This window comes from Schistocerca americana, chromosome 3 (genome assembly GCF_021461395.2).
Source record: "Schistocerca americana isolate TAMUIC-IGC-003095 chromosome 3, iqSchAmer2.1, whole genome shotgun sequence".
NCBI lineage: Eukaryota > Metazoa > Arthropoda > Insecta > Orthoptera > Acrididae > Schistocerca > Schistocerca americana.
In genome coordinates, this window is record NC_060121.1 from 232,535,495 (window position 1) to 232,547,815 (window position 12,321).

The 12,321-nt window shown below is 41.0% G+C and overlaps 1 protein-coding gene across 1 annotated transcript in view; it reads right to left on the bottom strand.

Annotated features, from left to right (window-relative positions):
• The window catches only part of LOC124606774, a 243,173-nt gene that overhangs the window by 83,222 nt on the left and 147,630 nt on the right, over nt 1-12,321 (bottom strand). Inside the window, exon 9 of the mRNA XM_047138830.1 lies at nt 10,168-10,425. Within this exon, the coding sequence (XP_046994786.1) occupies nt 10,168-10,425 (258 nt within the window). The remainder of the gene's footprint in view (nt 1-10,167; nt 10,426-12,321) is intronic.

The following is a 12,321-nucleotide window of genomic DNA, read 5'->3' on the forward strand; positions in this document are numbered from 1 at the left end:
TTTCATTTTTTGCAAGATTATTTCCTGTTAATAACATTTATTGTAAACAATAAAATCAAAAACAACATTACACATATTGAAGGAATTTTACAAAGAACATGAAGGCTTCTTTTAGAAATAAGCAAAAAGTATTCCATGTTTACCATTGATGTGTATACACTAATGATCTCACACTCTGATCAATGAGAAATTTGAAAGAAAAGTAAGACATACAGTATCAAGCAGTTTTCAGCTGGAAACTTTGGATTGCACTACAAATGAGGGAGGTCATATGTTACTAGGATATGTCAATTGGAACTAAATATTTACCCTTAACATCTCCATCCAGAAGAAAATAAACTAAAACTGGGATATGCAAGGACTAAACAAATTAAATTCTGAAACTTACTATATTTCACCAAAGACAAGAAAACTGTAAAGAATGGGTTAATGTTAAATAACTTAAGAATTTCAGGTGGTCATAGATAAGTAAGATCCAAAGTGAAAATAGACACAAGCCTGGAAGGAAAGAAGCTCATCACATATAAGAGTGCAGTTACATAAAAGATTCAGAAATCAAAGATTATGCTGACATACGTGAAAAGGAAATTTATGCAACAAAAGTTTTAATGCAAACAGCAAAAGATGTGCAGGAAAAAAAAAAAAGAGCAGGAGGAAAGTAAATCTCAAATAAAACAAAGCAGTGATTAATGAGAAGACAACAGGTACAAATTAAGGGTAATAGTAATAGGATTGTGACAGAATATACTGACTTAAGCAAAGCTGAAACTTCTTGACAGATTAAAACTGTGTGCTGGACCGAGACTCGAACTCGGGACCTTTGCCTTTTGTGGGCAAGTACTCTACCGACTGAGATACCCAGGCATGACTCATGACCCATCCTCACAGCTTCAATTCTGCCAGTACCTCATCTCCTATCTTCCAAATTTCACAGAAGCTCTCCTTCAAAACCTTGCAGAATTAGCACTCCTGGAAGAAAGGATATTGTGGAGACATGACTTAGCTACAGCCTGGGGGATGTTTCGAGAATAAGATTTTCACTCTGAAGTGGAGTGTGCATCAATATGAAACTTCCTAGCAGATGAAAACTGTGTGCCAGACCAAAACTCGAACTCAGGACCTTTGCCTTTGAGCTACCCAAGCATGACTCTCAACCCGCCCTCACAGCCTCAATTCTGCCAATACCTCGTCTCCTACCTTCCAAACTTAACAGAAACTTTTCTGTGGACCTTGCAGAACTAACACTCCTGGAAGAAAGGATACTGCAGAGACATAGCTTAGTCACAGCCTGCGGGATGTTTCCAGAATGAGATTTTCACTCTGCAGTGGAATGTGTGCCGATATGAAACTTCCTGGCAGATTAAAACTTTGTGCCAAACCGAGACTCAAACTCGGGACCTTTGCCTCATGTGAGCAAGTGCTCTACTGACTGAGCTACCTAAGCACAGCTCACAGGCTGTCTTTGGATAGCTCAGTTAGTAGAGCATTTGCCCGCGAAAAGCAAAGGTCATGTGTTCGAGTTTCGGTCTCGTACACAGTTTCAATCTGCCAGGAAGTTTCATATCAGCACACACTCTGCTGCAGAGTGAAAATCTCATTCTTAAGCAAAACTATTTGTAAATGTCTTCATTCAGAAGGCATGTGAAGATGAAATGAATTGTCAATTAATAGAATAAAAAACAATTACAGAAAGAAGAAACCAAATTAAACTTATTTTAGGTATACATCACATTTCATCTCTTAAGGCTGTACAACCTACTTCTACATCTATATACTGCAAGCCAACACTGTGGTGTGTGGCAGAGGGTACTTTGTGTACCGTTGTCTCTTTCCTCCTTTCCTGTTCCAATGCAAATGATTTGTGGAAAGAATGATAGCTGGTAAACTCAGAACTTTATGAGGAAACCACAACATGATGTAGATGCCTCTCTTGAAACATCTTCCACTGGAGTTGGTTGATCATTTCCATGACACTTTTGTGCTTACTAAGTGAATCTGTAATGAAACACACTGCTCTCCTTTGGATTTTCTCAATTTCCTCTATCAATACTATTGGTACCGGTCCCATACTGATGAGCAATTTTCAAGAATTGGCCGACAAGGGTTTTGTAAGCTACCTCTTTTGTTGATGGACTACATTCCCTAAGGTTTCTTTCAACAAATCTCAGCCTGGCATCTGCAGTTACTGCAATTTGTTTTGTGAGGTAACGACACTTTAAATTGCTCTGCATATATACTCCTAGATATTTTATGGAAGTAACTGCTTCCCGTGATTGTTTTGCATCATGTAATCATACAATAATGGGTGTTTCTGTCTGCATGCACACAATATTTTACATTTGTTTGTATTTAGAGTCAAATGCCACTTCCTTATGAGATCTCTGTATACAACATCATCCGACACAAAAATCTTCATGGAATGGATCTGTAACACTTCCTTGTGGTGTGTCCAAAACTTCTTTTACATCTGAGGAATTTTTTTCTCTGTTGAGATGTCATGCTGCATTCTTTTTTCTGCACATAATTCATTCAAATCACACAGGTGGTCTCGTATTCCATATCCTCATATATTGTCAATTAGGTGGCAGTGTCTAACTGTGTCAAATGCCTTATGAACGTCTCAAGGGAGATGGCATCTACCATGAAGGTTTACAAGTGTCATGTCCAGCACCTGTCTTTCAAAATGCTCCGTAAAAAAAAGTCTACCACTGGATTAGGTGGACTACTCATGGTGACACTTTCCAGATGATCATATAAATTACCATTCCACGTAAAGAAATGTCAGGAAAATTGATAATCTAATGATTCAAACACAAAAGCCAACTGGCAGTAAATCAACAAGTGGCCATGAAAGCCCCAACAATTTTATACTATTATTCTATGGGGAGAAGATTTCAGGACTGTATCAAAGCCTTGACCAATGATGGGAAAAAGCCTGTTTACTATCCTCTCTTGCCTTTTATTGTAGTGCCAGGATGAAGGGACCATTCCAAAGTATCTTAAATGTAAGTGCCTATTCATTGTCACTCAGGCACATCATATCAATGATAGGATGAAATGAACACTTCTTTGTCAGGGAGTGAAATCTACAACACAGAGAGACTTGACAAGAACTGATGAAGAACTTTAGGACATTTTCTGTCAGCTCAGTGACAGCATGTATTGAGATAACTACGATATGATAAAAGCATCACTCACAGGAACATGCACCAAGGAAGAGAAGAAAAAGTTTGAAAAGTACTGAAAGCATATTAACAGTCTATTTCTGACATGTACCACACACTGGTTAACCTATGCAAACAACCAATGATCTCAAAGGAACTGTTTATCTTCAAAAGGCAGGGAATTTTGTACCATCCCCAAAACTTTATCAATGAAGGGTATCATTGCTAACACCAAAGTGATCATCAAGAAACTTCCTTGTGGCAAAGCTAAGGAAATAGACATCAAAACTGCCAGGATACTGTGTTGACAAAATCCACAAGCCCGCAACCTGATAAGAGAAGAATTACAAGCTATCAAGAGCCTTAACGCTAACAAGAGCATATTGGACAAGGGAAATATGACCATTATGATGAAGTCCAAAAATTATTTGTGGAAAATATGCAACCTACTAGATCTGAAGTGGCACTCTGTGACTTTCAGGATCTTGTTGATTCCATTTCCCCACAGGACATCATGAACCTCTTTCATGCATGTCTTACCATAAGCTGCTTTATATGAAGTGATAATTTCTATAAACATCTGGAAGGCATTGCCATAGGTGGTCCACTTAGTCCAGAAGTTTTTTCACAAGTAATTTTGAAAGACAGGTGCTTGAACTGGCATTTTGTAAATGTAAAGTGTGGTACAGGTACATCAACGATATCTTTTTCATGTGGGCTCATGGGAGAAACAGTGACTTACTGAGATAAATGAACAGTCTCCACACCAACACAAAATGTTTATGAGGAATGGTAAAAAGCTGAGGCACAGCATATGTCAAAAACCAATGTAGATGGGCTGATGTCAGAAAAAAAAGGTAAAATATTTTCATGGTGCACATGACATGAATATTTGAGTCACAGCACCTCACATGCAAGATGAAAGACATAAGTAGCAAAGGTACTTTACTAGTTGTACAAGAAGTGTCACAAAACCTAACACTCAGTAAAGTGATGCTTTAGAAGAAGAAATGCTGAGCACAGCCTTTCTGCCATATGTCGCCCGGGGATGGACAGAATCAGCCATATATTGTGTGAAGTCTATTTACAAATTGCTCAACAAGATCAAAGAGTGCCAAAGACTGACAAAGGACAATAGTGTCTCACTTGCAGTGTCAAGAAACCATGTACATGTGAAAAAGTCTATGTTTGAAAGATTGGACAATCTGTCAATACCAGGATCATCAGATATAAATGGTTTTGCATGTTGGGACTGGTAGAGAAACAAGTCTTGTCAGAGCAAGCAGTATGTGAGACTGACCACATAATGAAATTCACTGACATGCATGTTCTCACTCACAAAAATAGGAAAGATTAAAGCCTCAAGGTAAATGGATCATTGGTTTCATGTGCTGCAGCAAATAAGTGTTGCAGGTAGCTAAGGAAGCAACACAATGGTAATGATCAGGGAAAAGCACTGGGACATTGGTGCAACAGATACATATAATCTCCAGACATGGGCTTGACTCCAGTCTTATACTGTATTTCCAGAAACATATATGGAGCTGAGGACAAGAAAGTGTTAAATACAGAGTAAAATTGTTTATATGAAGATATGGATATGGCATTTGCAACAACAAGAAATGTATGGTGTTTGCAACAATGAAGTACCATTTACTTAAAATCCAATTTTACACAATTATGGGGTCAAAACACCCAGCAGCTATGTAACTGTCAATTGTAAACTTTCATGGCCAGAAATATCACTGTGGTGCTCGGCAAAGGCACAGAGGATTTTCAAATGGAGAGAAGAGGACTTATTACAGAGTAAATTCAACAGATCCACCAGAACCTGGAATGCACGGACTGCAAGTTAATGTGTCACCATATTACACTGAGCAATTAATTGTGTAGTGGTGACTGGGATAGAATTGACAGACTATTGCATTACACTGTTAAGAAGCAGTCTGCCCCCGGTAGCTGAGTGGTCAGCACAACAGAATGTCAATCCTAAGGGCCTGGGTTCGATTCCTGACTGAGTCGGAGATTTTCTCCACTAAGGGACTGGGTGCTGCGTTGTCCTAATCATCATCATTTCATACCCATTGACGTGCAAGTTGCCGAAGTGGCGTCCAATCAAAAGACTTGCACCCGGCGAACGGTCTACCCGAAGGGAGGCCCTAGTCACATGACATTTACATTTTACTGTTAAGAAGCATATGTTGACAACTCATAGCAGACAGAAGAAGAGATTTGATAATTTGCAACCTAATATTATCATCCACCACTTAGATGTTTCCCACACAGTTATCAATTCATATGGAAATTCATTATCTGATGACCAGATATCTGTGCTTGCCAGGGGAGATAATTTTGCCATTAGTCTTGGAGTTGTGTCCATGGAGGAAACAATAGTCTATGTACCAGCAGGCATTCACAGCATGGACACAGTTACTGTTGGAAAAGTTCATACAGAAGCTGTAAGAGTATAGGCTCACTCAAAGCTGCCAAAAAGATATTTAATTGTGGGTGAGAGCCATAAAATGGCTGAAGGAAGATGATAGTATTATCATTCTCCTCACTGGCAAGGGAAATGTCACAGTAGTTTTGAATGTCGCTGGCTATTCTATTAAGAGTAACAACTTATTAGATCTGCCAACATATAGGAAACTGAGTAAAGATCTCACTGAAATAGACAGAGTGAGGTGGCACAGTGGTTAGCACACTGGACTCGCATTCGGGAGGACAACAGTTCAAACCCATCTCCGGCCATCCTGCTTTAGGTTTTCTGTGATTTCCCTAAATCATTCCAGGCAAATGCCGGGATGCTTCCTTTGAAATGGCATGGTCAGTTTCCTTCTCCATCCTTCCCTAATCCGAGCTTGTGCTCCATCTCTAATGACTTCATTGTCGATGGGACATTAAACACTAATCTTCTCCTCCTCCTCCTCCCCTCACTGACAAAGTTCTTATAACTGTTATGTGACTTATAAAGAAGTTCTCTACCAGACAGAGCAATAAGAAAAGTCAGTTCAATTCAGTTGTGCTACCGCCAAGACATTGTGGATTGCTGAAGGAGCATAAAGAACATGTTCCTCTGAGACCTATACTTAGTCCCTTGGTTTTTGCACCTATTCCATTGCCAAGGTCTTGACCACATTACTATGACTATATGTGGGCCAATCAGACTCCTATATCAAGAATTTGGCACAGTTTATAAGTACACTCCTGGAAATGGAAAAAAGAACACATTGACACTGGTGTGTCAGACCCACCATACTTGCTCCGGACACTGCGAGAGGGCTGTACAAGCAATGATCACACGCACGGCACAGCGGACACACCAGGAACCGCGGTGTTGGCCGTCGAATGGCGCTAGCTGCGCAGCATTTGTGCACCGCCGCCGTCAGTGTCAGCCAGTTTGCCGTGGCATACGGAGCTCCATCGAAGTCTTTAACACTGGTAGCATGCCGCGACAGCGTGGACGTGAACCGTACGTGCAGTTGACGGACTTTGAGCGAGGGCGTATAGTGGGCATGCGGGAGGCCGGGTGGACATACCGCCGAATTGCTCAACACGTGGGGCGTGAGGTCTCCACAGTACATCGATGTTGTCGCCAGTGGTCGGCGGAAGGTGCACGTGCCCGTCGACCTGGGACCAGACCGCAGCGACGCACGGATGCACGCCAAGACCGTAGGATCCTACGCAGTGCCGTAGGGGACCGCACCGCCACTTCCCAGCAAATTAGGGACACTGTTGCTCCTGGGGTATCGGCGAGGACCATTCGCAACCGTCTCCATGAAGCTGGGCTACGGTCCCGCACACCGTTAGGCCGTCTTCCGCTCACGCCCCAACATCGTACAGCCCGCCTCCAGTGGTGTCGCGACAGGCGTGAATGGAGGGACGAATGGAGACGTGTCGTCTTCAGCGATGAGAGTCGCTTCTACCTTGGTGCCAATGATGGTCGTATGCGTGTTTGGCGCCGTGCAGGTGAGCGCCACAATCAGGACTGCATACGACCGAGGCACACTGGGCCAACACCCGGCATCATGGTGTGGGGAGCGATCTCCTACACTGGCCGTACACCACTGGTGATCGTCGAGGGGACACTGAATAGTGCACGGTACATCCAAACCGTCATCGAACCCATCGTTCTACCATTCCTAGACCGGCAAGGGAACTTGCTGTTCCAACAGGACAATGCACGTCCGCATGTATCCCGTGCCACCCAACGTGCTCTAGAAGGTGTAAGTCAACTACCCTGGCCAGCAAGATCTCCGGATCTGTCCCCCATTGAGCATGTTTGGGACTGGATGAAGCGTCGCCTCACGCAGTCTGCACGTCCAGCACGAACGCTGGTCCAACTGAGGCGCCAGGTGGAAATGGCATGGCAAGCCGTTCCACAGGACTACATCCAGCATCACTACGATCGTCTCCATGGGAGAATAGCAGCCTGCATTGCTGCAAAAGGTGGATATACACTGTACTAGTGCCGACATTGTGCATGCTCTGTTGCCTGTGTCTATGTGCCTGTGGTTCTGTCAGTGTGATCATGTGATGTATCTGACCCCAGGAATGTGGCAATAAAGTTTCGCCTTCCTGGATCAATGAATTCACGGTGTTCTTATTTCAATTTCCAGGAGTGTAAATTAAATGGCATAGTGGTCCAACTGGAGGACATGTTAATTATTTTTGATGTGGTATTGCTATTAACTGTAGTCCTGCTTCATGAGCTGAATTGGAGTTTTCCTCCTGATATTGCAGAGTCATTTAAATATTGCTCATGGCCACATATTTCAAACAGAACAATGAGTTCTATGGAAAGACAGGTGGTGTGGCTATGGGCAGCCGCTTAAATCCAGTTATAGTGAATTATTTCCTGGAAAAATTTGAGGAGCAGGCATATGTAGATAATATGCTTGTTTTGTGGAGGAGTGGCAGAGAAGAACTAATCTTTTTTTTCATAAGCATCGCAACAGAGTTGATCCCAAGATTCAGTTTCCTAAGGTGAAGGAGGCAGGTGGAAGATTAAAGTTAGTTGATGTGATAATTTTTTGAGAAAGAAGATAATAGCTTAGGCCACACAGTTTACCAAAAACCCATGCACAAGGACCATTACCTAGACTGGGTTTCAAATGACCACCCACAAAAAAGTAAGGCATCATAAAAACATTTTCATTTTGGTTCTTGCTGGCATCAGCTATCCAAGGTTAAAATTTCATGACACAATTTTTTCCACCCTGTATAGTTAGTGATAGATTTAACATCAGAACTCTGACTATTAAGAAGATGATGTTATGGAATTCTGTTATCTTGTAAGGAAAATAACTCATGATGGATGTAGCATGTGGGATGTAAAAAGCAGCTTAGCACAGGCAAAGAGAACTTCTCTGCCAAAAGAAGTCTACTAACACTTAATATGGGCCTTAATTTGAGAAAGAAATGTAGGAGAATTTACATTTGGAGCATGGCATTGTAGGGCAGTGACTCAGGGACTTTTGGAAAACCAGAAAAGAAAAGAAACGAGTTGCAGCATTTGATATAACCTGCTATGGAAAGAGAGAGAAATAGAGAGGGGGGTGGGGGTATACACAAAATAAAGAAATCTGCAATTTTGTACATTGTAATTTATATAGTCATGTATTCAGTCACTGAGTAGAAACAGTTTCACTGTAAGGATTGCCTTTAAAGGAATTTGTATACTGGATAGCTTTTATTTCCACAGGTATTTTAACAAAATTTTCAGTCCTATGAGGAATGGACGCCTCTGACACCTATTGGTACATGCATGGATTGAATGAATGTTTTGCTGAGTCTGGTACTGTGGTCATAGACATCACAGTTCTTCTGCAAATTTTTTCGTCATCTATTTCATTTGTTTGGAAAAGTTAAATGGTTTCTCTTCCATGAATGGATAGTAGTGCAAGTATGTAAAGCACTGTGAAGGTATTTTTGCATGATTACCTTATTGTTTTCCATTTATTATTCTAATGGCATTCTTTTGAATTTTAAATGTACTGAGAGCTGCCAGACAGTTTCCCCTGAATGTTAAACTATAGTTCAGATGTGACTGTATGTAAGCATAATAAGCAGTTTTAACGGTTTCCATATTAGTGCAAGGCTTCAGGGCCTCAAGAGTTCACACCCTCTACTTAGTTTACCATTTATACACTCAAACAACACATTTGCATACTCTACAACAAGTATGATTCAAGCTGCTGGAGGCTGTGGTCATGTGAGTGTGAGTTTCATTTGCATGAGTGTGTGCGTGTGTGTATGTTATCTAATTTTGACAAAGGCCTTGTAGGCAGAAAGCTAAATGTCTGACAGTCTTTTTCTTCTGCCATTCTGTGACAACATCTCCACTATATTGTGAGTAGCAGCTATTCCTTTCATTACATTGTTACATTTACATACTTATTATGATTAATCCATTTAACATTTTTGACAATCCTTAAGAAAAATTCTAGGTTATGTGGATTCTTATTTTGTTGGTTTATGGTGACATTTTTACTGTTATTTATAACTAAACAAGTGTGGTCTGACCAACTGCTGATTGGTTTCATGGAACAATTTACAGACTGCTGCAGTTCGTGCTGTTTCTCACCTTATAGAAGGACTGCCATAAAGTCAAAAATAAGACACTTTTGTGTGTATTTACGTTTATACTCAGACCATTAAAGTATAACAGGAAGAGTAGTGGTCCCATAAACATTCCTTGGGATGCACGTACATTTCATCTACATTTCGCAGTACTTCAATATCTTCTTTGCACTTTTGATTGTCAAGTAATTATTTGATCCACTTGTCTGAAAGGACCCATTGCCACAGTGTTCAGTCTCAGTAACTAGATTTGTATGTTTAACTATGTCAAATGCTTTGGACTTACCTAAAAATATCCTAGCTGATAATTGTTTGTTATCCATCAGATCTCAGGTACTGTTAAGACATTCATAGATTGCTGCCTGTGTTGATTTTGCCCTTCTGCATAAATAGTCAAAATGAATAGTATTGTTGGTTTTACCTTCAAGGACAAGTTCAATAGTCTTTTTAAATTCCTTAGACATATTCTTAATGCCAACATAACAGGTCCACATTCCAACTTCTCTGGCTGTAACATGGTCCAGTGTCAATGTGCAAGGACCAGGACCAAGGAGTTTATCATTTGAGTTAGGAGGTACAAAAGTGCAGTAAAGAGCTCCGGTTTCATTGCAGTCTAAGTCAACATTATCTCCTATTTTGATGATGATTGTTTTAGATTGTCCCAATAGAGTTTCTCTATCTGCAAAGAAAATGTGGACATATTACTGAAGCTGCAATAGTTACATATGTATTTTTTATTGCTGTATTATATTACACAAATAATATGCACATATGTAACTGAGAAGTGTCTCATGGTTGCGGAGAGAATTTATATGGTGCGTTTAATCAGAATGCAAAAAGCTTACTTAAAGTTATTAAATATTATATTACATGGTAATATTAATTATAACTAAAATGCAGTACCTAAACTATAATTCAGCTATATTTACTACAAAAGATTTCATAATTTCTGGTAGATTATTGAAAACATATCTATTGATGCTTATGTGATTTTCTCCTGAACTATAGGAAAACACTTGAAATATTTCTAAAAAATATTTTCAGTTTTGTTGTTATAATGATGCTTCATACTACAGGTTGGCCACAACAAAGGGCTTTAAATAATATTTACGACATAAATACATTTGCTTTTCCATCAAGTGATTGCCATGGACTGTATATGTTACACTGATTAGTTTATAGTTATAAGGTTTCCATGATAACCGAACTACAAAAACTTTTATAGTGTGTCTTGTACCAAGGCTTGGACTCAAAGCTGGGTCTCGTGTCCACTAGACAGTTGTGCTAAACACTACACCATCCTGACACAGTGGGTTTGCACAACTGCACAAACCACCCTTGCATGCCTCTGTCCTCAATTCACATTCCTATCCACACCTCAACCCACTTGGTATTCCCCCCTAAACAGGATCAGGTATTGGAAAAGCACTTCAGTATCAAATAAAATGGGGGAGTCTATCTACAAGGGCAGTTCAATAGGTAATGCAACACATTTTTTTTCTCGGCCAATTTTGGTTGAAAAAACCGGAAATTTCTTGTGGAATATTTTCAAACATTCCCGCTTCATCTCGTATAGTTTCATTGACTTCCGACAGGTGGCAGCGCTGTACGGAGCTGTTAAAATGGCGTCTGTAACGGATGTGCATTGCAAACAACGGGCAGTGATCGAGTTTCTTTTGGCGGAAAACCAGGGCATCTCAGATATTCATAGGCGCTTGCAGAATGTCTACGGTGATCTGGCAGTGGACAAAAGCACGGTGAGTCATTGGGCAAAGCGTGTGTCATCATCGCCGCAAGGTCAAGCAAGACTGTCTGATCTCCCGCATGCGGGCCGGCCGTGCACAGCTGTGACTCCTGCAATGGCGGAGCGTGCGAACACACTCGTTCGAGATGATCGACGGATCACCATCAAACAACTCAGTGCTTAACTTGACATCTCTGTTGGTAGTGCTGTCACAATTGCTCACCAGTTGGGATATTCAAAGGTTTGCTCCCGCTGGGTCCCTCGTTGTCTAACCGAACACCATAAAGAGCAAAGGAGAACCATCTGTGCGGAATTGCTTGCTCGTTATGTGGCTGAGGGTGACAATTTCTTGTCAAAGATTGTTACAGGCAATGAAACATGGGTTCATCACTTCGAACCTGAAACAAAACGGCAATCAATGGAGTGGCTCCACACCCACTCCCCTACCAAGAAAAAGTTTAAAGCCATAACCTCAGCTGGTAAAGTCATGGTTACAGTCTTCTGGGATGCTGAAGGGGTTATTATGTTCGATGTCCTTCCCCATGGTCAAATGATGAACTCTGAAGTGTATTGTGCTACTCTTCAGAAATTGAAGAAACGACTTCAGCGTGTTCGTAGGCACAAAAATCTGAACGAACTTCTCCTTCTTCATGACAACGCAAGACCTCACACAAGTCTTCGCACCCGAGAGAAGCTCACAAAACTTCAGTGGACTGTTCTTCCTCATGCACCCTACAGCACCGATCTCGCACCGTCGGATTTCCATATGTTTGGCCCAATGAAGGACGCAATCCGTGGGAGGCACTACGCAGTTGAAGAAGAAGTTATTGA